Source organism: Ranitomeya variabilis, chromosome 6, assembly GCF_051348905.1.
Source record: "Ranitomeya variabilis isolate aRanVar5 chromosome 6, aRanVar5.hap1, whole genome shotgun sequence".
NCBI lineage: Eukaryota > Metazoa > Chordata > Amphibia > Anura > Dendrobatidae > Ranitomeya > Ranitomeya variabilis.
Genome location: NC_135237.1, coordinates 12,506,002 through 12,531,856, shown reverse-complemented (window position 1 = coordinate 12,531,856; position 25,855 = coordinate 12,506,002). Strand labels below are relative to the sequence as shown.

The 25,855-nt window shown below is 47.6% G+C and overlaps 1 protein-coding gene across 7 annotated transcripts in view; it reads left to right on the top strand.

Annotated features, from left to right (window-relative positions):
• ALS2CL (ALS2 C-terminal like) overlaps positions 1-25,855 on the top strand; it is a 152,991-nt gene that overhangs the window by 55,804 nt on the left and 71,332 nt on the right. For all 7 annotated transcript variants that reach the window (XM_077267857.1, XM_077267858.1, XM_077267853.1 and 4 more), the window contains exons 5-12: positions 1,523-1,588; positions 3,893-4,055; positions 6,205-6,324; positions 15,937-16,056; positions 23,280-23,356; positions 23,502-23,568; positions 24,192-24,388; positions 24,651-24,716. In XM_077267857.1, coding sequence (XP_077123972.1) covers positions 1,523-1,588; positions 3,893-4,055; positions 6,205-6,324; positions 15,937-16,056; positions 23,280-23,356; positions 23,502-23,568; positions 24,192-24,388; positions 24,651-24,716 — 876 coding nt within the window. The remainder of the gene's footprint in view (positions 1-1,522; positions 1,589-3,892; positions 4,056-6,204; positions 6,325-15,936; positions 16,057-23,279; positions 23,357-23,501; positions 23,569-24,191; positions 24,389-24,650; positions 24,717-25,855) is intronic.

The following is a 25,855-nucleotide window of genomic DNA, read 5'->3' as shown; positions in this document are numbered from 1 at the left end:
TAGGATTAGATACACAGCTCAGCAGTCAGTATCACACAGGATAGGATTAGATACACAGCTCAGCAGACAGTATCACACAGGATAGGATTAGATACACAGCTCAGCAGACTGTATCACACAGGATAGGATTAGATACACAGCAGTCAGCATCACACAGGGCAGGATTAGATACACAGCAGTACCACACAGGATAGGATTAGATACATAGATCAGCAGTCAGTATCACACAGGATAGGATTAGATACACGGCTCAGCAGTCAGTATCACACAGGATAGGATTAGATACACAGCTCAGCAGTCAGTATCACACAGGAGAGGATTAGATACACAGCTCAGCAGACAGTATCACACAGGATAGGATTAGATACACGGCTCAGCAGTCAGTATCACACAGGATAGGATTAGATACACAGCAGTCAGCATCACACAGGGCAGGATTAGATACACAGCAGTATCACACAGGATAGGATTAGATACATAGATCAGCAGTCAGTATCACACAGGATAGGATTAGATACACAGCTCAGCAGTCAGTATCACACAGGATGGGATTAGATACACGGCTCAGCAGTCAGTATCACACAGGATGGGATTAGGTACATGGCTCAGCAGTCAGTATCACACAGGATGGGATTAGATACACGGCTCAGCAGACAGTATCACGCATGATAGGATTAGATACAGCTCAGCAGTCAGTATCACACAGGAGAGGATTAGATACACAGCTCAGCAGACTGTATCACACAGGATAGGATTAGATACACGGCTCAGCCGACAGTATCACACAGGAGAGGATTAGATACACGGCTCAGCAGACAGTATCACACAGGAGAGGATTAGATACACAGCTCAGCAGACTGTATCACACAGGAGAGGATTAGATACACAGCTCAGCAGACAGTATCACACAGGATAGGATTAGATACACAGCTCAGCAGACAGTATCACACAGGAGAGGATTAGATACACGGCTCAGCAGACAGTATCACACAGGAGAGGATTAGATACACGGCTCAGCAGACAGTATCACACAGGAGAGGATTAGATACACAGCTCAGCAGACAGTATCACACAGGATAGGATTAGATACACAGCTCAGCAGACTGTATCACACATACTACCAGTAGATACAGTGTGTGGTTCTGCTCTTTGGCTCTGGACGCCTTTCGCCCCCTTCACTATATATAGCGCTGCTGACTCGGCGCTCGCTGCAGACGGCTCCACAATGACAGCGCGGGATCACATGGTGACTGTCAGCAGTGGCTAAATCCGGAGTCCGCAGATCATTCAGGGCAGAGTGTTATCATGAGTGAACAGTCCTTATACAGAGGATGAAGTGACATCTTTGTATTTAACACCGCTGAGGGTTTGTTACAATGTATGTAGTCTAGATCATCCTCTGGGAAGATCTGGGACTCCGGACTGATACATTGTAACAAACCATCAGCAGAGCGAGTAATGATGAGGAATGGAGACGCTCTACTATAAAGTTGCAGACCTTTCTCCTCTTTCTTTCCTGCAGATATGTTGCCGCCTTTACAAATTTTCTGGTGCTGAAAGGATTTGAAAAATCGGCCAAACAATCGAGGTAAGAAAAGGGTCAGAGACAGAGGACGCCGCTGCCCAAATATGAGCATTTCCCAATAAATATGGAGCATGGGAAGATGGAAGACGATCTCTGCAGCGCCTCAGTGACCATCGGCCTCCCGGCTCCTCCTCTCATTAGTGGACTCCTCACTTGGGATGTCAGGTTAGGTGGGCGCCGTGTCTTGTCGGTCTGCAGCTGGTCCATACTCCTTCCATGTTTGGATGATGGATTGATCAGTGCTCTGTGAGATGTTCACAGCTTGGGCTATTCTTTATAACCTAACCCAGGTTTACTCCTCCTCACTGGGAGCTGGGCAGGGTGACCATGATGAAGCTCAGGTGCGCGGGTGGTGCCCTGTCCCTATTTTCTCTCCGGTTTTCCATGTAGGGCTGGTGGAGAACTGGGTGGCTGCGGCTCCCTCTTTAAAGCTGTAAGGCTGTGGCCCCCTCTGTAAAGCTGCAATTTCCGGTTGTCACGGTTCATGGGGAGGATACCCTTATCTTCCCCACCGCTCACACCAATTTGTCATGAACTGGGGTTGTTTTGTTGCCCCTGGTTCCTTTCTGAAGGGGATTTATCTATATCCCTCTTCCCAGTTCTGGTTTGGAACCTGCAGTTCTCTGGCGCCCCCCTTACCCTCAGGTCAGACAGGGTACTGCACCTAGGGTAATTATTTGCCAGAAAGGCTGCCTTACTTTGTACTGGCTAATGGGCACACTGCAGCGAGGGTGATATAACTACTCCCACTCAGGCGGGAACAGTATCAATGCCGTCTGTCGCTACAAAGTCTCCCAAATGCACAGGATAAATCCGCTGCCACCAGCTCCAATTTCATAAATAATATCGGGTCCGGAGCCAACCCAGATTAGTAGCATAATTCACTTCAGAGGAAGTGACAGTACGTTATAGAGCAAGGAGAAACAAAACTAGTAATTTTATATATTTTACTCCAAAAAGGTAGGCAGTGTTTACAGAAGTATAAAAAGATATTATAAAGAAGACAAGTATCGTATGTACAGTACAATTACAAATAAAATGGGGTTAAAGTTGAAAAGCACTTACAGTTCGTTCATATAATTTCATCTCATGGCTGACCATGTGCTGTGGGGGATGGGCACACATCTAGATGCATCACACATCTGTCTCGCATCTAGACCTGGGACAAAAGACTAAAGACTAGTGAAGACTGAGGTCTCACTCAGTTATCTCCATGCCCAAAACCAAGGCACTCCCCCTGTGGTGACCTCACTCAGAGGCTGAATACTCCCCTTTCTTAGAGTTATGACAAACCATTTCTATACATAACTCGCTGTATGAACCTCGTAGAAGAACAACACAATGATCATGATGCTCACCACATCAGGGGGGTTCGTTTAAGTATAAACAGGGCGTAGGTATGTGACCCGCTTACGGAGAAATCCATTCCTTGCATTTCGTTGGCTTAGATCCTAGCGATTTCAGTGAGTTATAGATTTCTCGTTGGACATCCGGAATATACAACTTTTATCTCGCCATCCCTAATCGGTGCCCGTATACATAACTTTTCAAGAACAATAGAGTCCCATGCGGTTTGGAAAATGCTATACCAGTTATAGCTAGTATTAGGCGGGAGGGGGGATGAAGGGTTTAGGGAGAGACTGGCTTTCGCAGCACAAAGCCATAAAAATTCCTCAGTGGAGCTGGCACGCTGGTCTCACATTACAGCCATATAGCAGGGGGGAGGGAGTTGCCTGCAGGCTAAGGCCTCTTTCACACTTGCATCGTGTGACGTACGTCGCAATCCGTCGTTTTGGGAAAAAAACTTATCCTGCAAATGTGCCCACAGGATGCATTTTTTTCCCATTGACTTGTATTGCTGACGGATCGCGACATATGGCCACACGTCCATCGTGTGCTGGATGCGTCGGTATTTGGCGGACCGTCGTAGTGAAAAAACGTAGTGAACGTTTTTTCGTACGTGGCGTCCACCATTTTCTACCGTGCATGCGCGGCCGAAACTCCGCCCCATCATCCTCGGACTTTAGACTGGGCAGCGGATGCGTTGAAACACTGCATCCGCTGCCCACGTCGTGCATAAATTTCACTACGTGCGTCGGTACGTCGGCCCGACGCATAGTGATGGACCCATACCGACGCAAGTGTGAAAGTAGCCTAAGAGAGCAGAGCTTTCTATGCAGAGTGAAGAGGGGTCGGAAAACCCACAGCGTGTGTCTGAAAAGCCATGGACCTTTTAGGTAGTTACTCAAAACATGGCATATTCATATTATCGTGACACCGGTGACCCCGTTTTTGTGTTTCCTGCAGCAGCTACTGGAAGGGAAATAAGAAGCTGCTCCTGCAGCTGATCGGGGAGGAGTCGGAGACCCCCGTCCACCTGATGCTGCAGAGGGTCTGCATCCAGCCATTCACAAATCACGTGCAGCAATATTCACTACTACTGTCCCGGCTGAACGGAGCACTCTTAAAGGTACAGCACCTTATGTAGAGATAGGAGCTCAGCTGCATCAAATCCTCTACTCCAATCACATCCAGAGCTGCCACATTCTCTACTCCAATCACATCCAGAGCTGCCAAATCGTCTACTCCAATCACATCCAGAGCTGCCAAATTGTCTACTCCAATCCCATCCAGAGCTGCCACATCCTCTACTCCAATCACATCCAGAGCTGCCACATCCTCTACTCCAATCACATAGAGCTGCCACATCCTCTACTCCAATCACATCCAGAGCTGCCACATCCTCTACTCCAATCACACCTAGAGCTGCCAAATCCTCTACTCCAATCACATACAGAGCTGCCACATCCTCTGCTCCAATCACACCTAGAGCTGCCAAATCCTCTACTCCAATCACATCCAGAGCTGCCACATCCTCTACTCCAATCACATACAGAGCTGCCACATCCTCTACTCCAATCACATCCAGAGCTGCCACATCCTCTACTCCAATCACACCTAGAGCTGCCAAATCCTCTACTCCAATCACATACAGAGCTGCCACATCCTCTGCTCCAATCACACCTAGAGCTGCCAAATCCTCTACTCCAATCACATCCAGAGCTGCCACATCCTCTACTCCAATCACACCTAGAGCTGCCAAATCCTCTACTCCAATCACATACAGAGCTGCCACATCCTCTACTCCAATCCCATCTAGAGCTGCCAAATCCTCTACTCCAATCACATACAGAGCTGCCACATCCTCTACTCCAATCACACCTAGAGCTGCCAAATCCTCTACTCCAATCACATACAGAGCTGCCACATCCTCTACTCCAATCACACCTAGAGCTGCCAAATCCTCTACTCCAATCACATCCAGAGCTGCCACATCCTCTACTCCAATCACACCTAGAGCTGCCAAATCCTCTACTCCAATCACATACAGAGCTGCCACATCCTCTACTCCAATCACACCTAGAGCTGCCAAATCCTCTACTCCAATCACATACAGAGCTGCCACATCCTCTACTCCAATCCCATCTAGAGCTGCCAAATCCTCTACTCCAATCACATACAGAGCTGCCACATCCTCTACTCCAATCACATCCAGAGCTGCCAAATGCTCTACTCTAATCACATCCAGAGCTGCCAAATGCTCTACTCTAATCACATCCAGAGCTGCCAAATCCTCTACTCTATTCACATCCAGAGCTGCATTCACTATGTATCAATATGCTGTTAGCTCTCAGGCTGCTGGATGTCACGTCTGCCCCTCAATGTTAGTTACAGCATTTTTATACTCTAGTCGCACCCAAAGCTGCAAACACAACTTTGTTAATGCCCTGTCAGTGCTGAGCTACCAAGGCCTAGAATCTGCCTTTTCTTTCCTGAGCTACATTATCCCTCATACTCTAGTCACTCCTAAACCTTACTGCCTGCCTCACATCTGCCTTTGGATCCTTCAGAGTGGCATGATGAGGATTGTGTTTGCAGCTCTGGATGTCACCAGAGAAGGGCATGTATTATAATGCAGACACAATATCGGGCAGTGGGGCGACGTAAGCGCTTGTAGTCCGGTCATCAATAGGAAATCAGCAGAATTATGAATGCTGCTCTGGGTGTGCATGTCACAATGCTGTGACTCCTGCAGCCTGACTCATCGCTGGAAATGATTTGTGACTGCAGCTCTGGATGTGAGTAGAGTATAAAGCATGTCGTCACTCAGCAGTGCATGCAGATTATTAGCAGTGTGCCGGTCATTATACCTTCTGGGGGGTTTCCCTCTGCAATTTATCACATTATCAGTGCTGCCTGGGGGATGATCCTTTATCAGGCCAGAAATAAAAAAAGGGAAGCGAGAAAGCGGCAGAGAGCGGCCGAGCCCCCGTGCCAATTATGGGACCTCTACTTATTAATGATGACTCTGGAGCTGCTGCAAATGGTGGAGGATGCGGGCACAGATTATAATGCTGATATCAGGTCACCCGGTCAGTCCCAAATCCTGAAACACAGAACCAAAGTCCCACCAGTAGCAGGAAATACAGATATATTGCACAGGGACCAGGACTGGGGGAATGACGACAGCCCCCCCTGCAGGTTATTCCTGGTGCAGCAGGTCACATTACCCCACACTGGCTGCACCGGCCTATTATTATCGGGTTTCTCTTGTACAGAACACGACTCTCGTAGACTCCATCGCTGCATTTGGGAGATTACAGACATTTATCAGACAAGCGCTGGACGAAGCCTCGCAGACAAAAATGTTATGGAGCTCTGTGTCCAGCAAACTGGTGGTAGGTGGCAGCGCAGCCAACTTGTAACCTATGTGTATAATCTGTGTGTGTACAGTGTGTATGATGTGTCCGGTGTGTGTGTACAGTGTGTATGATGTGTCCGGTGTGTGTGTACAGTGTGTATGATGTGTCCGGTGTGTGTGTACAGTGTGTATGATGTGTCCGGTGTGTGTGTACAGTGTGTATGATGTGTCCGGTGTGTGTGTACAGTGTGTATGATGTGTCCGGTGTGTGTGTACAGTGTGTATGATGTGTCCGGTGTGTGTGTACAGTGTGTATGATGTGTCCGGTGTGTGTGTACAGTGTGTATGATGTGTACGGTGTGTGTGCGGTATGTGTGTATGGTATGTTTACAGTGTACGGTATGTGTGTACAGTGTGTATGATGTGTCCGGTGTGTGTGTACAGTGTGTATGATGTGTCCGGTGTGTGTGTACAGTGTGTATGATGTGTCCGGTGTGTGTGTGTACAGTGTGTATGATGTGCACGGTGTGTGTGTGGTATGTGTGTACGGTATGTTTACAGTGTACGGTATGTGTGTACAGTGTGTATGATGTGTCCGGTGTGTGTGTACAGTGTGTATGTGTCCGGTGTGTGTGGTATGTGTGTACAGTATGTTTACAGTGTACAGTATGTGTGTACAGTGTGTATGATGTGTCCGGTGTGTGTGTACAGTGTGTATGATGTGTCCGGTGTGTGTGGTATGTGTGTACGGTATGTTTACAGTGTACGGTATGTGTGTACAGTGTGTATGATGTGTCCGGTGTGTGTGTACAGTGTGTATGATGTGTCCGGTGTGTGTGGTATGTGTGTACGGTATGTTTACAGTGTACGGTATGTGTGTACAGTGTGTATGATGTGTCCGGTGTGTGTGTACAGTGTGTATGATGTGTCCGGTGTGTGTGGTATGTGTGTACGGTATGTTTACAGTGTATGGTATGTGTGTACAGTGTGTATGATGTGTCCGGTGTGTGTGGTATGTGTGTACGGTATGTTTACAGTGTACGGTATGTGTGTACAGTGTGTATGATGTGTCCGGTGTGTGTGGTATGTGTGTACGGTATGTTTACAGTGTACGGCATGTGTGTATGATGTGTCCGGTGTGTGTGTACAGTGTGTATGATGTGTCCGGTGTGTGTGGTATGTGTGTACGGTATGTTTACAGTGTACGGTATGTGTGTACAGTGTGTATGATGTGTCCGGTGTGTGTGTACAGTGTGTATGATGTGTCCGGTGTGTGTGGTATGTGTGTACGGTATGTTTACAGTGTATGGTATGTGTGTACAGTGTGTATGATGTGTCCGGTGTGTACGGTATGTTTACAGTGTACGGTATGTGTGTACAGTGTGTATGATGTGTCCGGTGTGTGTGGTATGTGTGTACGGTATGTTTACAGTGTACGGTATGTGTGTACAGTGTGTATGATGTGTCCGGTGTGTGTGTGTGTGGTATGTGTGTACGGTATGTTTACAGTGTACGGCATGTGTGTACAGTGTGTATGATGTGTCCGGTGTGTGTGTACAGTGTGTATGATGTGTCCGGTGTGTGTGGTATGTGTGTACGGTATGTTTACAGTGTATGGTATGTGTGTACAGTGTGTATGATGTGTCCGGTGTGTGTACAGTGTGTATGATGTGCACGGTGTGTGTGGTATGTGTGTTCGGTATGTGTTTACAGTGTATGGTATAAGTGTACAGTGTGTATGATGTGTACGGTATTATTATACTGTCCGTATGTGCACTGTGTGTACAGTATGTGTACATTGTGTATGATGTGTACAGTATATATCCGATAGTTTTGGGCACAAAATACAAATTCTCCTAAATCAGCGATTAAATAATCCTATCAAAAAAGTTTGAAGAACTTCTTAATAAAATCAACAATTTTTCATTAAACACAATAATTAACAAAACACAGATTGTAAGTAGTCCATGATTAGACAATACATGATACCTTCCAGTAAGAAGTGGTACAACTATTAGATAGTTCTTTAAAAATACAAAAATACATGATTATATGATTATTCTCACAAAAACACCGGCCTCATTATATTGGACTATGGAACTATACTCACCATAATGTTCTCAAGAATTGCAGTCACAAATGTCCACAGTTTATTCATACAAAATTAATACAGAAATGTGTATGTATATATATATATATATATATATATATATATATATATATATATATATATATAATGATTTTTCATATTCTTTCATTATTACAGTGCCCTCTAGTGGGACAGAAGGAATTACATCCTATTGGTGATTTAATCCATATGTCCTGCTGCAATCATTTCTATAATTCCTGATATGCCTTTTTGCAGATTATGCCGAGCAATATCCAGTACATATATATATATATATATATATATATATATATATATATATATATATATATATATATATATATATATATATATATATATATCTCCTTTAAATCTATATCATACTCACTGCAAAAATGCATAAAAAAAGAGGAAAGTTATTTAAAGTGCAAAGTGCAATATACTAGTATTATATTGGTGCAAGGCAATCCTCATAGCAAAAAGATGCATATAACTCTTAGGGTAACATACCACCGAGTCAGACTGAAGGGCCACATGTAGGAACCCCCTAACGCACGTTTCGCGTTCTTGCTTCTTCCGAATGTGTTCCTTCTGCTGAAAAACACCCCCATAGCATGATGCTGCCTCCACCATGCTTCACTGTTGGGATTGTGTTGGGCAGGTGATGAGCAGTGCCTGGTTTTCTCCACACATACCACTTAGAATTATCACTGAAAAGGTCTATCTTCATCTCATCAGACCAGAGAATCTTATTCCTCATAGTCTGGGAGTCCTTCATGTGTTTTTAGCAAACTCTATGCGGCTTTCATATGTCTTGCACTGAGGAGAGGCTTCCGTCGGGCCACTCTGCCATAAAGGCCTGACTGGTGGAGGGCTGCAGTGATAGGAGACTTTGTGGAACTTTCTCCCTACTGCATCTCTGGAGCTCAGCCACAGTGATCTTGGGGTTCTTCTTTACCTCTCTCACCAAGGCTCTTCTCCCACGATTGCTCAGTTTGGCTGGACGGCCAGGTCTAGGAAGACTTCTGGTGATCCCAAACTTCTTCCATGTAATGATTATGGAGGCCACTGTGCTCTTAGGAACCTTGAGTCCTGCAGACATTCTGTTGTAACCTTGGCCAGATCTGTGCCGTGCCACAATTCTGTCTCTGAGCTCCTTGGCCAGTTCCTTTGACCTCATGATTCTCATTTGGTCTGACATGCACTGTGAGCTGTGAGGTCTTATATAGACAGGTGTGTAAATCAAGTCCTATCAGTGTAATCACACACAGCTGGACTCCAATGAAGGAGTAGAACCATCTCAAGGAGGATCACAAGGAAATGGACAGCATGGGACTTACATATGAGGGTCTGAGCAAAGGGTCTGAAGACTTATGGCCATGGGATATTTCAGTTTTTCTTTTTTAATAAATTTGCAAAAATTTCTACATTTCTGTTTTTTTCAGTGAAGATGGGGTGCAGAGTGTACATTGATGAGAAACAAAATGAACTTTATTGAATTTACCAAATGGCTGCAATGAAACAAAGAGCGAAACATGTAAAGGGGTCTGAATACTTTCTGCACCCACTGTCTGTTATAAGTGTTTGCTGTGGACACGGTATGCGTGGTCTCTGTGTGTATCTGTTCTGGGGACTCATTCTCTCTGGTAGGCATTAGGACTTAGGGAACATTCACACGGGAATGCAGTTTGGGTCCAGACACGTGCAGTTTTTATTGCTTTCTACAAGTTGCACAAAGCAAACTCAGACATAAATCTGACATAAACCATGCGGATATATATGGATGCCTCTGCATGCGTCATTTTGTCGCTGCGGTGACCTGCGTCAAACGCAACATGTTGCATTTTGTTGCGGTCAGCGCAGCGTCAAAACGACGCATGCGGAGGCATCCACATATATCCGCATGGCCGGTGTACGCAATGTTAAAGATAGGGTACGCAGGACGCATGCAGACATAGGCGGAGCTGAAGGCAGAGGCGTGGCAGTGGGCGGGGCTTAAGGGAGGAAGGGGGCTGCCATCCGAACGCTAGTGGGAATTGGGAAACTAGCCAACCCTGGATATATGCAGAACCAGCCAGGTGCAAGTAATCAGCCTGTAGAGCTAGGATCTAAAACTAGCATACCGCGCTTTAGTACACGGTATACGGTGTGTGTGTGCACTGTGTGTATTGTATATATACGGTGTGTGTGTGCACTGTGTGTATTGTCTGTATACAGTGTGTGTGTGCACTGTGTGTATTGTCTGTATACAGTGTGTGTGCACTGTGTGTATTGTCTGTATACAGTGTGTGTGTGCACTGTGTGTACTGGCTGTATACGGTGTGTGTGCACTGTGTGTATTGTCTGTATACGGTGTGTGTGCACTGTGTGTATTGGCTGTATACGGTGTGTGTGTGTATTGTCTGTATACAGTGTGTGTGTGCACTGTGTGTATTGTCTGTATACAGTGTGTGTGTGCACTGTGTGTATTGTCTGTATACAGTGTGTGTGTGCACTGTGTGTACTGGCTGTATACGGTGTGTGTGCACTGTGTGTATTGTCTGTATACGGTGTGTGTGTGCACTGTGTGTATTGTATATATACGGTGTGTGTGCACTGTGTGTATTGGCTGTATACGGTGTGTGTGTGTATTGGTTGTATACGGTGTGTGTGTGCACTGTGTGTATTGTCTGTATACAGTGTGTGTGTGCACTGTGTGTATTGTCTGTATACAGTGTGTGTGTGCACTGTGTGTACTGGCTGTATACGGTGTGTGTGCACTGTGTATTGTCTGTATACGGTGTGTGTGTGCACTGTGTGTATTGTATATATACGGTGTGTGTGCACTGTGTGTATTGGCTGTATACGGTGTGTGTGTGTATTGGTTGTATACGGTGTGTGTGTGCACTGTGTGTATTGTCTGTATACAGTGTGTGTGTGCACTGTGTGTATTGTCTGTATACAGTGTGTGTGTGCACTGTGTGTACTGGCTGTATACGGTGTGTGTGTGCACTGTGTGTATTGTCTGTATACAGTGTGTGTGTGCACTGTGTGTACTGGCTGTATACGGTGTGTGTGCACTGTGTGTATTGTCTGTATACGGTGTGTGTGCACTGTGTGTATTGTATATATACGGTGTGTGTGCACTGTGTGTATTGGCTGTATACGGTGTGTGTGTGTGCACTGTGTGTATTGTCTGTATACAGTGTGTGTGCACTGTGTGTATTGTCTGTATACAGTGTGTGTGTGCACTGTGTGTACTGGCTGTATACGGTGTGTGTGCACTGTGTGTATTGTCTGTATACAGTGTGTGTGTGCACTGTGTGTATTGTCTGTATACAGTGTGTGTGTGTGCACTGTGTGTACTGGCTGTATACGGTGTGTGTGCACTGTGTGTATTGTCTGTATACGGTGTGTGTGCACTGTGTGTATTGTATATATACGGTGTGTGTGCACTGTGTGTATTGGCTGTATACGGTGTGTGTGTGCACTGTGTGTATTGGCTGTATACGGTGTGTGTGCACTGTGTGTATTGTATATATACGGTGTGTGTGCACTGTGTGTATTGGCTGTATACGGTGTGTGTGTGCACTGTGTGTATTGTCTGTATACGGTGTGTGTGCACTGTGTGTATTGTCTATATATGGTGTGTGTGTGCACTGTGCGTATTGTCTATATATGGTGTGTGTGTGTGCACTGTGTGTATTGGCTGTATACGGTGTGTGTGTGCACTGTGTGTATTGGCTGTATACGGTGTGTGTGTGCACTGTGTGTATTGGCTGTATACGGTGTGTGTGCACTGTGTGTATTGGCTGTATACGGTGTGTGTGTGCACTGTGTGTATTGGCTGTATACGGTGTGTGTGCACTGTGTGTATTGTATATATACGGTGTGTGTGTGTGCACTGTGTGTATTGGCTGTATACGGTGTGTGTGTGCACTGTGTGTATTGGCTGTATACGGTGTGTGTGTGCACTGTGTGTATTGTCTGTATACGGTGTGTGTGCACTGTGTGTATTGTCTGTATACGGTGTGTGTGTGCACTGTGTATTGTCTGTATACGGTGTGTGTGCACTGTGTATTGGCTGTATACGGTGTGTGTTTGCACTGTGTGTATTGGCTGTATACGGTGTGTGTGTGCACTGTGTGTATTGGCTGTATATGGTGTGTGTGTGTATTGTCTGTATACGGTGTGTGTGCACTGTGTGTATTGGCTTTATACGGTGTGTGTGTGTACTGTGTGTATTGTATATATACGGTGTGTGTGTGCACTGTGTGTATTGGCTGTATATGGTGTGTGTGCACTGTGTGTATTGTCTGTATACGGTGTGTGTGCACTGTGTGTATTGTCTGTATACGGTGTGTGTGTATTGTCTGTATACGGTGTGTGTGTATTGTCTGTATACGGTGTGTGTGTGTGTGTGCACTGTGTGTATTGGCTGTATACGGTGTGTGTGTGCAATGTGTGTATTGGCTGTATACGGTGTGTGTGTGCACTGTGTGTATTGGCTGTATACGGTGTGTGTGTGCACTGTGTGTATTGGCTGTATATGGTGTGTGTGTGTATTGTCTGTATACGGTGTGTGTGTGCACTGTGTGTATTGTCTGTTTACGGTGTGTGTGCACTGTGTGTATTGGTTGTATACGGTGTGTGTGTGTACTGTGTGTATTGGCTGTATACGGTGTGTGTGTGCACTGTGTGTATTGTCTGTTTATGGTGTGTGTGTGTGCACTGTGTGTATTGGTTGTAGACGGTGTGTGTGTGCCCTGTGTGTATTGGTTGTATACGGTGTGTGTGTGCACTGTGCGTTTTGGCTGTATACGGTGTGTGTGCACTGTGTGTATTGTCTGTATACGGTGTGTGTGTGTATTGGTTGTATACGGTGTGTGTGTGCACTGTGTGTATTGGTTGTATACGGTGTGTGTGTGTATTGGTTGTATACGGTGTGTGTGTGCACTGTGTGTATTGGCTGTATACGGTGTGTGTGCACTGTGTGTATTGTCTGTATACGGTGTGTGTGTGTATTGGTTGTATACGGTGTGTGTGTGCACTGTGTGTATTGGCTGTATACGGTGTGTGTGTGCACTGTGCGTTTTGGCTGTATACAGTGTGTGTGCACTGTGTGTATTGTCTGTATACGGTGTGTGTGTGTATTGGTTGTATACGGTGTGTGTGTGCACTGTGTGTATTGTCTGTATACGGTGTGTGTGTGTATTGTCTGTATACGGTGTGTGTGTGCACTGTGTGTATTGGTTGTATACGGTGTGTGTGTGCACTGTGCGTTTTGGCTGTATACGGTGTGTGTGCACTGTGTGTATTGTCTGTATACGGTGTGTGTGTGTATTGGTTGTATACGGTGTGTGTGTGCACTGTGTGTATTGTCTGTATACGGTGTGTGTGTGTATTGTCTGTATACGGTGTGTGTGTGCACTGTGTGTATTGTCTGTATACGGTGTGTGTGTATTGTCTGTATACGGTGTGTGTGTATTGTCTGTATACGGTGTGTGTGTGTGCACTGTGTGTATTGGCTGTATACGGTGTGTGTGTGCACTGTGTGTATTGGCTGTATATGGTGTGTGTGTGTATTGTCTGTATACGGTGTGTGTGTGCACTGTGTGTATTGTCTGTTTACGGTGTGTGTGCACTGTGTGTATTGGTTGTATACGGTGTGTGTGTGTACTGTGTGTATTGGCTGTATACGGTGTGTGTGTGCACTGTGTGTATTGTCTGTTTATGGTGTGTGTGTGCACTGTGTGTATTGGTTGTAGACGGTGTGTGTGTGCCCTGTGTGTATTGGTTGTATACGGTGTGTGTGTGCACTGTGCGTTTTGGCTGTATACGGTGTGTGTGCACTGTGTGTATTGTCTGTATACGGTGTGTGTGTGTATTGGTTGTATACGGTGTGTGTGTGCACTGTGTGTATTGGTTGTATACGGTGTGTGTGTGTATTGGTTGTATACGGTGTGTGTGTGCACTGTGTGTATTGGCTGTATACGGTGTGTGTGCACTGTGTGTATTGTCTGTATACGGTGTGTGTGTGTATTGGTTGTATACGGTGTGTGTGTGCACTGTGTGTATTGGCTGTATACGGTGTGTGTGTGCACTGTGCGTTTTGGCTGTATACGGTGTGTGTGCACTGTGTGTATTGTCTGTATACGGTGTGTGTGTATTGGTTGTATACGGTGTGTGTGTGCACTGTGTGTATTGTCTGTATACGGTGTGTGTGTGTATTGTCTGTATACGGTGTGTGTGTGCACTGTGTGTATTGGTTGTATACGGTGTGTGTGTGCACTGTGCGTTTTGGCTGTATACGGTGTGTGTGCACTGTGTGTATTGTCTGTATACGGTGTGTGTGTGTATTGGTTGTATACGGTGTGTGTGTGCACTGTGTGTATTGTCTGTATACGGTGTGTGTGTGCACTGTGTGTATTGGTTGTATACGGTGTGTGTGTGCACTGTGCGTTTTGGCTGTATACGGTGTGTGTGCACTGTGTGTATTGTCTGTATACGGTGTGTGTGTATTGGCTGTATACGGTGTGTGTGTGCACTGTGTGTATTGGTTGTATACGGTGTGTGTGTGCACTGTGCGTTTTGGCTGTATACGGTGTGTGTGCACTGTGTGTATTGTCTGTATACGGTGTGTGTGTGTATTGGTTGTATACGGTGTGTGTGTGCACTGTGTGTATTGGCTGTATACGGTGTGTGTGCACTGTGTGTATTGTCTGTATACGGTGTGTGTGTGTATTGGTTGTATACGGTGTGTGTGTGCACTGTGTGTATTGGCTGTATACGGTGTGTGTGTGCACTGTGCGTTTTGGCTGTATACGGTGTGTGTGCACTGTGTGTATTGTCTGTATACGGTGTGTGTGTATTGGTTGTATACGGTGTGTGTGTGCACTGTGTGTATTGTCTGTATACGGTGTGTGTGTGTATTGTCTGTATACGGTGTGTGTGTGCACTGTGTGTATTGGTTGTATACGGTGTGTGTGTGCACTGTGCGTTTTGGCTGTATACGGTGTGTGTGCACTGTGTGTATTGTCTGTATACGGTGTGTGTGTGTATTGGTTGTATACGGTGTGTGTGTGCACTGTGTGTATTGTCTGTATACGGTGTGTGTGTGCACTGTGTGTATTGGTTGTATACGGTGTGTGTGTGCACTGTGCGTTTTGGCTGTATACGGTGTGTGTGCACTGTGTGTATTGTCTGTATACGGTGTGTGTGTATTGGCTGTATACGGTGTGTGTGTGCACTGTGTGTATTGGTTGTATACGGTGTGTGTGTGCACTGTGCGTTTTGGCTGTATACGGTGTGTGTGCACTGTGTGTATTGTCTGTATACGGTGTGTGTGTGTATTGGTTGTATACGGTGTGTGTGTGCACTGTGTGTATTGGCTGTATACGGTGTGTGTGTGCACTGTGTGTATTGGTTGTATACGGTGTGTGTGTGCACTGTGTGTATTGTGCGGTCACTATGGGTGATATTACAATGATATTAGTGTCCTGTATATTAGATGAGATGTGATAATTGTCGCTGACCCTCTGCACCCCTTGTGTCGCTCCGCAGGTCGCTCTCTGTACTCCAGATCGCCGGCTGCAAGAAGACAGTAAGCATATTCCGGTGACTGCGATGCCCGGCAGATACGACCGAGTCCTGCTCTTCAATGATCTGCTGGTTTTCCTGCAGGTAGCGCCACTGAGTGAGCACATACACTGACGAGCAGAAGGGTAACAATGTTCTGACCTGCTTTTCAGGCTCCATATCTCACCATCACTTCTGCTTCGAGTAGGAGACTCCCATCATTTTATAGGCAATCATCTTGGATCTCATACATAAATGCGACTTAGCACAAGATTAGTTAGACTGTGGAGACCTGGGTGTCGTAACCAGTGCCTTCCCCCCTCCCATCAATCCCGTAATGAAACACACACAGTCCTAGGTGGGTTGAACAGGTCGGTCACAGTTTATTAATTAAATAAGCTGAGAAAGGGCAATTACACATCATAACAGGCGCTCGCGCCGAGCTCCTGTCCGTGACTGACAGGGGAATTGGCCCAACGAGCGGTTACGACCTTTGCCCTCCTCCGCTTCTTCCGCTGTGACTTAATAGAGGTTACTAGGGTTAGTTATATCACATACGTAACTACATTTTTTTTTTTTTTATATAAAATATTACGATAGCCTTTACAGATTTACATCATCCCGCAGGTTAGTATCATCCTTAGCCTTTAACAAGGGGTGGGAGGGTGGGACAAAAGCTTCCAGGTGTCCGCCGGGAGGAAAGAGGAAGCTCCCGGCCGGACACCTGGATTTAACCCCTGTAGGAGTGGCCGCAGGACCCCTCCCCTCTAGTGACCACTGGCCGGCCGGGGGTCTTCCAATTCGTGCATCACTAAGGCTGCGTGTCCACGTTCAGGATGGCCGGCGGTATCGCTGGAGCGGCGAAGCCACGCCCCCTTTTTGGACGCGATGATGCCGGATGTGTTAACTGTACACATCCGGGATCATCGCCCCCCTCCCATAGGGCCCTGTGTTATGCGTTGCGGGGACGCTGTGTCCCTGCAAGGTGTACGGACATGCTGCGATCTGAAAAGACGCGCAGCATGTCCGGAGTCGCAGGCCCGCCGCGTGCGGGTTTCCACACATAGTGGACATGGGATTTCATAAAATCCCCTCCACTATGCTGGAACATCTGGACGCTGCGTGTTTGACGCTGCAGCTCTGCGCAGCGTCAAACAAGCAGCGTTTACTGACCGTGGACACATACCCTAAGGGTACCGTCACACAGTGCAATTTTGATCGCTACGACGGTACGATTCGTGACGTTCTAGCGATATCGTTACGATATCGTTGTGTCTGACACGCAGCAGCGATCAGGGATCCTGCTGAGAATCGTACGTCGTAGCAGATCGTATGGAACTTTCTTTCGTCGCTTGATCACCCGCTGACATCGCTGGATCGTTGTGTGTGACAGCGATCCAGCGATGCGTTCGCTGGTAACCAGGGTAAACATCGGGTAACTAAGCGCAGGGCCGCGCTTAGTAACCCGATGTTTACCGTGGTTACCAGCGTAAAAGTAAAAAAAAAACAAACAGTACATACTTACATTCCGGTGTCTGTCCTCCGGCGTCTCAGCTTCTCTGCAGTGTGAGCGCCGGCCAGCCAGAAAGCGAGCACAGCGGTGACGTCTGACGTCACCGCTCTGCTTTCCGGCTATGGTGCTTACACAGTGCAGAGAAGCACAGCGCCGGGGGACAGACACCGGAATGTAAGTATGTACTGTTTGTTTTTTTTACGTTTACGCTGGTAACCAGGGTAAACATCGGGTTACTAAGCGCGGCCCTGCGCTTAGTTACCCGATGTTTACCCTGGTTACCCGGGGACTTCGGCATCGCTCCAGCGCCGTGATTGCAAAGTGTGACCGCAGTCTACGACGCTGGAGCGATAATCGTACGACGCTACGACGTCACGGATCGTGCCGTCGTAGCGATGAAAATGGTACTGTGTGACGGTACCCTAAGGGGGAGTGATGCCAGGGGGGGTTATCTCGGATCTCCCCCCCTCCCCTCTAGTGACCACTAGCCGGCCGGGGGTCATCCAATTAGTGCATCACCAAGGGGGGAGTGATGCTAGAGGGGAAAATGGCACTGACATCCTTTCCGTGCTGCTCTATCTAGGTGCTCCCCAGTCAGAGACGCGCACCTTATACAGTACTGCGTCTGCCATTCAGGTTCTCGTACTGTCGCTGCATTGTTACTGTTTTGCTCCTAAAAATATACATTTTCAGTTTTATTATTTTGTTAGTATTTTCTCAATCCACATTTCGCTTCCAACACTACGTGAAATATACTTTGGGATTGCTCTCTATCAGATTCAGGCATGTCTCCACCGACATCTGATCCCAGGCCTCTTCTCCGCGCCCCCCGTGCTGGTGCACGCTGGTCGCCTCACTGGGGTCTGTATACAGCAGTTTCTTCTCCTCCACCCATAAGTGTTGGATTGAGTTGAGGTCTGGGGATTGTGGGGACAATCCAGCACCTCTACTTCATAGTCACTGACCCACTTCTTCCCCAATCTTGCCGTATACTTCGTGTCGTTATCCTTCTGGAACACTGTCGTCCTTTTCATACCCATTGTACTCGAGTGTATGAAGGAACTCGTCTTGTAGGACACTCACATATAGCTCAGCACTGAGACCATTGATCCTGGTCAAGTACCCAACGGCTTCGGCTGTGAAGCATCCCCATATCATCAGGCTTCCTCCACTGGACTTGACAGTTCCTTCAGTTTCTCGCTCCGTTAGCCCCTGTCCACTTCTTTCTTACAGACCTGTTTGCATCCGTCAGAGCCGTCTATTGACTTTCATCTTATTGCTCCATATCACCAGTTTCCATTCTTCTACCGTCCACTTCTCGTACTTTTCTGCAATCTCGAGCCGACGCTTCTTATAACAATATTGAAGTCGAGACTTCTTCACCTTTTCTTGGGCCGCCACCAGACTTGTGTAATGTCCGTCGCATGGTGCTTGTATGGACATCTGTGGTCTCACTATTATGAAGCATACGAGCCTCCACTGCCGTGTTTGTCGCTCCAGAACTGATGGGTCTTGGGATGAACTGACTTGCTATTCCTGATATTTTACCTGGACGTCCTCCTCTTGGCTTCTGAATGGATGTGTATACCATGGACTGGGGTGAGCTCTCCAGGATACAGCGAAGCTGCGGACAATGAAACCAGAAAACACTAAACTTGTCAAATTAACTTTTACTGTTAAACTCAGACTGATTACGCTTCCACCAAGCAGCATAATGTGACAGGTTAATTAACACACAGCCGGTCAGAAGTGACGGGACCACTGTGCTGCGTCACTCGGGAGGCTCGGGAATGGTGACTATGTTACTATAATTTACCTAATTGTCCAGCTGCCTAATGCGGCTACCGAGCATTTACCTGGAAAACTGGAACAATCAGATGAACGCCAGGGGCGGCCGACTGGTGATGCCGCACAGCACTTTACAAACTAAGAAAACAACTCTAAAGCCCAGCGGTAGAACCCAGTTATGGAATTATATAAAGTTGGGTTCACCTTATGGATCATGTGAGTGCAGTGGGCCGCTCCTCGGATCACCTCTGTAGACTTTTTAGTTCTCCTGCAAGGTCAGGGTCACATTACCGTAGAATACGACCGAGTGCTATGCCATAAAACATCGCTTAACCCTCGGCCCAGTGTTACTCTATGGAGCAGCTCACATCTGCGATTATTTTCTCATGCCGAGTTGGCATACAAGAACAATCGCAACTTGCTGCGACTGGCACCGAGACTCGGCCGGTTCTCAGCTCACTTGCACCCATATAAGTCTATGTGTGCGAGTAACATCGCAATATACGCCGACAGCACAGGAGATGGAGAAATTACTTTCTCCGCTTCCTCCGCAGCTGTGCGAGATAACGGAGCACAGCCCAATGCTCGGCTCCCGCTCGCAGCAGTCCGATGGGCACTGAGGCCTGCACGTGCCTGTATCTGTGTGTGTGCGGCTCTAAACTGTGTGCATGTTCCCACCATAATCCTCGCGGCGGGCCTGAGCTCAGGATTTGCCGCCCTGTGTCTGGTTCCTGCAGAGGTGAGCCCGCCTGGACGACGGCTGTTTAACCAAAGGATGACGTGTTTCTAACCGGTACGCGGTACCACAGCTAAGTGTACGGCATGGATTTCGGCTCTGCAGATGGCGCTCGACAGAGACGTCAGGCGTTCTTCTTCATCCAACGATCACCTAAGATGGTCACCGAACCAACCCGTTCCCGTCAGGCACTTCCTCCCAATTGCCTTCCCTGGCCTGAGCCGCCATCTGGTTTTGCCAAATTGCAGTTTACAACGTTTAATTAATTTAGATTGGGGAAGTAAGATAGTATTCATATAAAACCCAAAATATATTTATTATAAATGTCTAAAAATGCCACCAACCTGTGGCTACACCAAAAAATAAACAACAAAACACACAGTGAAAAAACTGGTGTCGGGGGGAAGAATAGTCCCTAGATAGTATCTATACTGATGGCTGCCTATCAGTGGGGGTTGGCGCCCTAGGGGTGCTTGCCCTGGGGTCCCTGTAGAGCCCTATTACCGCCAATGGGTCCCTCTACCCACACATTTGATACACTGAAGGTACCCCTGATGTACTAAACAGAGATAATCCTAAACATAGGGAATCCTAAACCCCCTCACCGTGAATATAAAAACACATGAGAACATGTGGTGGGCTTATGTCTGTATGATTGATACTCATCGTTAGGTGCCACTCCGTCAGCCCACTGTCATAAATCGCCTCTCGCCTCAACGCGTTTCGCCCCTCTGGCTCATCAGGAGGCCCGATAATCCTTATCATGGATCTCAGTGATCAGTTCCTGGTCCAAACTAGAGTGACCAGACAATATTTATGTCCGTCATAAGCCCACCACGTGTTCTCATGTGTTTTTATATTCACGGTGAGGGGGTTTAGGATTCCCTATGTTTAGGATTATCTCTGTTTAGTACATCAGGGGTACCTTCAGTGTATCAAATGTGTGGGTAGAGGGACCCATTGGCGGTAATAGGGCTCTACAGGGACCCCAGGGCAAGCCGTCGTAGAGTGGGGGCGCCGCAACGTTCCCCCTAGGGCGCCAACCCCCACTGATAGTATCTATACTGATGGCTGCCTATCTAGGGACTATTCTTCCCCCCGACACCAGTTTTTTCACTGTGTGTTTTGTTGTTTATTTTTTGGTGTAGCCACAGGTTGGTGGCATTTTTAGACATTTATAATAAATATATTTTGGGTTTTATATGAATACTACCAAATTGCAGTTTACACCAGCAGAACAGAGTCCATATAACATCACACCCGCCTCCGCCCACAGAATCGCTGCTTCTACTTCTCCTCACAGAACTGGAGTCGCCGCCTCAGGATAAAAACCCTGCACTAACCAGTTCAAGCCGGAGTCATCGAGCAGCTGCTGGGGAAACAGTGGCCTCCTGTGGCCGTGATTAGTACTGCAGGCAACAATAGTGTCAATTGTACATTACTAATAAAGTGGAACAGCAGCTGCTAATTACGTGCAAACGGTTACTGGTAGGTGACAGTCAGAGGCATGCAAATGGTTAACCATAGGTGATGGTCAGCAGCATGCAAACGGTTAATGGTAGGTGATGGTCAGCAGCATGCAAACGGTTAATGGTAGGTGACAATCAGCGGCATGCAAATGGTTAATGATAGGTCATGGTCAGCAGCATGCAAGCGTTTAATGATAGGTGATGGTCAGCAGCATGCAATCGGTTAATGTTAGGTGACCTCAGCAGGATGCAAATGGTTAATGGTAGGTGACGGTCAGCAGCATGCAAACGGTTAATGGTAGGTGACGGTCAGCCTCATGCAAATGTTTAATGATAGGTGAGGGTCAGCAGCATGCAAATGGTTAAAGGTAGGTGACAGTCAGCGGCATGTAAATGGTTAATGGTAGGTGACGGTCAGCGGCATGCAAGCGTTTAATGATAGGTGACGGTCAGCGGCATGCAATCGGTTAATGGTAGGTGACGGTCAGCAGCATGCAAATGGTTAATGGTAGGTGATGGTCAGAGGCATGCCAACGGGTGATGGTAGATGACGGTCAGCGGCATGTAAACGGTAAATGGTAGGTGACGGTCAGCAGCATGCAAACGGGTGATGGTAGGTGACGGTCAGTGGAATGTTCTCCATCACCTCACAGATGGATGGACGTCATCTCTTATTCTTCCAGCTGTCATGGTGCTCACATGATGCAGTTTGGCAATTTTCTTGGCCAACAGACCGCTATTGATGAGCTGGATGATGCGGTTTCTGTTTTCTTAGGAAATCTTCTTCATGGCGTCTCCTCAGTTCGCACTGGTGACCTTTCACTTGGGAATCATCCTAATAACACACGGAACTACTAGGGAACGTGAGGACAGGTTGTGATATGCAGTGTTCAGGAAGACAAAGATTATTCTACCATCAGGACCAAAACAGAAACAATGCAGCGACATGAGAAGAATCTGAATAACTGATCATAGGCTAAATAGCGGAAAGTCACATATATGTACGAGATAGAAAAGGTGGTCGTCTATAAAGTGATGGTGGCCTCACATTCAGCAGTAGTGGCCTCACATTCAGCAGTAGTGGGTGGTGAGATCTGGAGCCTGAGAGGCAGAAGGTCAGAACATCGTTTGCTCGTCGCTGTGTAATACAATGTTTAGCAGCTGTTGTCACATTGGATCCTGCAGCCGGCGACTACGAATAGTATCAGTGCCGCCTCCAGTCCTGATCAGAGCAGATAAATATGGACGCCAGGACGATGTAACAATAGAGATGGAGGGCATCTATCATTGTGTGCAGATGATATAGTATAACAGATCGTCACTCGCCATAAATGTGTCCTTTATTACCTGGCGTAATCGCCGCCGTTCTCCTGAATCCGGCGCCGTGTTTCTTTCCTTCCTGCTCCTCTCCGCTCCTGAGATATGGACTCCTCCTCCTCCCTGTATATAAATCTGCTGTTCTCATACAAATGGGGGTGGCACAAAAGACCATGCCCACAGAGGAGAATGATAACCACACCCACTTGGCTAACAGCACTAGATTTATATACAGGGAAGACAGGGCCATATCTCAGGAACGGAGAGGAGCAGGAAGAAAAGAAACACGGCGCCGGATTCAGGAGAACGGCAGCGATTACACCAGGTGTGACGATGACACATTTATAAGATCACCTGAAGATTGAATCTGCTGTAACTAAGGCTGTCAGGTGGCGCTGCCCTATAAAAACAAGGCGCCACCTACTGGCTGCACCAGGAATATAACACAGCTGGAAATCAGGCGCCAATCACACGATTCTGGTTAAACACATTTCTGTCTTTCCAGGGGAACGAGCCTCATATCTGTGACCTGCAGACCGTCTGGGTGGACACCACAGTGAAGCAAAAATCTGAGCCGAACAGGTAGCGTTCCTTAAAGGGACAGTACAGCTGTAGACGGGCTACTGCTCCCTGTTATCAGCCATTTCAGAGTCAGCTGTCTTTCCAGTTGGGGTTTGTGTCTGTAGAGTCACACTGTGGGGGGACTGACGCTCGCTCTCTGTTACAGCCACGTCGTGCGCATTGTGACCCCAGAAGAGGAGGTTTTCCTTTCCACGAAGGAGCAGCCGCATCAGGTGACGCGACCTATCATGGAATCCTCGGAATCCTTTCCTCACCTGCCGCCGGTGGGAGGATCTCTGCTGAAATCCAGTGTAGAGCAACAACGTCTCCCGTCTGCTGGAATGTTACATTGTATCCAGTACTAAACATCTCGACTGATACATTGTGACAAACCATCAGCGCAGGGAGACGACTGTGCTGTGAAATAGGATTTGTCTTCTAATCTAATCACCATTTTATGACCACTGCTTGCTGTCAGTGAATGGGAGCCGTCATCATAAGCCAGCAGTCCTGCTCACAGCTGATGTTTGTCGCTGTGTGTCAGTGGAGGTGACGGCTATTAACCAGCGCTCAGCACACCGGAGGAGAGCTGGGATCGGCCTGGATGTTAGAGCCTGTTCTCACTGGACGCCGCAGCTTTCCTTCCTGTGCTGTGGATGGAGCTTTTTCCTCTTAAAGGGGTTGCCCGTAGTTTGGACGTTTCCATTCAGAGCCACGATCTTGTATCTAGTGGGGGTCCCGGTGATTGGACCCCCAGCGGATGGGAAGTTGTCCTACCAGGTGCAGCCCCTTTAACAGTGAGCTGGTCATCACCACCCGGTCCCCTAACTGCTCTATCTGCCGCTCCGGCTCCTAGGTGCTGTGGTCCTGGAAGGTGAACCAGCTGATCCGGCAGAGTCTGGAGGGGGCTCGAGATTTCCCTCTATGGGGGAGAACCGGAGAATCCAGCGACCCCCCGACATCGCGGCTGTGTAAATACACGTACAGGAGCGAGGGCCGATACAAGAACGCCGTGTACGAGGGGGACATGTCCTGGGGGAAACCTCACGGCAAGTAAGTGACCGGAACAGGAGAGCGCAGAGCCCCCCAAAATCACAGAACGCACGGGCTGACAACTAACACGGCCGCCATTGCTGCTTCTGATGGGGTTGTCACCCAGATCTCCGACTCCAGCACCACAATGATCACAGTATAAAGAGGGAGACAGGAATGGCGGCCACAGGGGTGGTCACTGTGCTCCTAAATGTCAGAGACAAATTCATTGCGGAATTTCTGAAATAAAACAATAATAAAACGTTCTCCCCTCCCCCCACAGGGGAACGATAAAATGGTCGGACGGACGCAACCATGTGGGAGATTTCAACTTCGGACAAGAAGATGGGTGAGAAACTGCAAAATCCGAGACATCCAGTGCCCCATAATACCAGCGACATCCACAATGCCCCCCATAATAGCAGCAACATCCACAGTGCCCCCATAATAGCAGCAACATCCACAGTGCCCTGCATAATACCAGCGACATCCACAGTGCCCCCATAATAGAAGCGACATCCACAGTGCCCCCCCATAATAGTAGTGACATTCACAGTGACCCCATAATACCAGCGACATCCACAGTGCCCCCATAATAACATCGACATCCACAGTGCCCCCCATAATACCAGCGACTTCCTCAGTGCCCCCATAATACCAGCGACATCCACAGTGCCCCCATAATAACAGCGACATCCACAGTGCCCCATAATACCAACGACTTCCACAGTGCCCCCATAACAGCAGCGACATCCACAGTGCCCCCAATAATAGCAGCAACATCCACAGTGCCCCCCATAATAGTAGTGACATTCACAGTGCCCCCCATAATAGCAGCGACATTCATAGTTCCCCCATAATAGCAGTGACATCCACAGTGCCCTCATAATACCAGTGACATCCACGGTGACCCAATAAAACCAGCAACATCCACGATGCCCCCATAATAGCAGAGACATCCACGGTGCCCCATAATACTAGCGACATCCACAGTGCCCCCATAATAGCAGCGACATCCACAGTGCCCCATAATACTAGCGACATCCACAGTGCCCCCGTAATAAGACAGTAAGAAGTTGCTGACTTTTAGTCACTATAAAAGCGCTCTGAGCTCCTCTCTCCTCTCTCTTCACCTCTCCTCTCTCACGACTCAGCTGTCAGGTGACCAGGGGCTCCTCCCCTGTCCCTAACACAAGGGGTCGCCCTAGCTCACCATATTCCCCGGAATACGTCTGAAGGTGAAGATGCCGGGGCCGCCACCCTTGCCTTATCTCCTGAATCTGCCCTCCGTCTGTTCACTTCCCCCACCCAGGAAAGAAGGGCACTAGTATGAACCACAGTACACCAATCCCACAAATTAGGCTACACGAGGAAGAGTAACTGAAAATATCAGACATACAAATATTAGCTCACATATAACAAAGGAATGCACCGTGGTGTGGAGAATGGGGAAAACCAAAGTAAGAGGAGGAAAGACTCACAAACCCA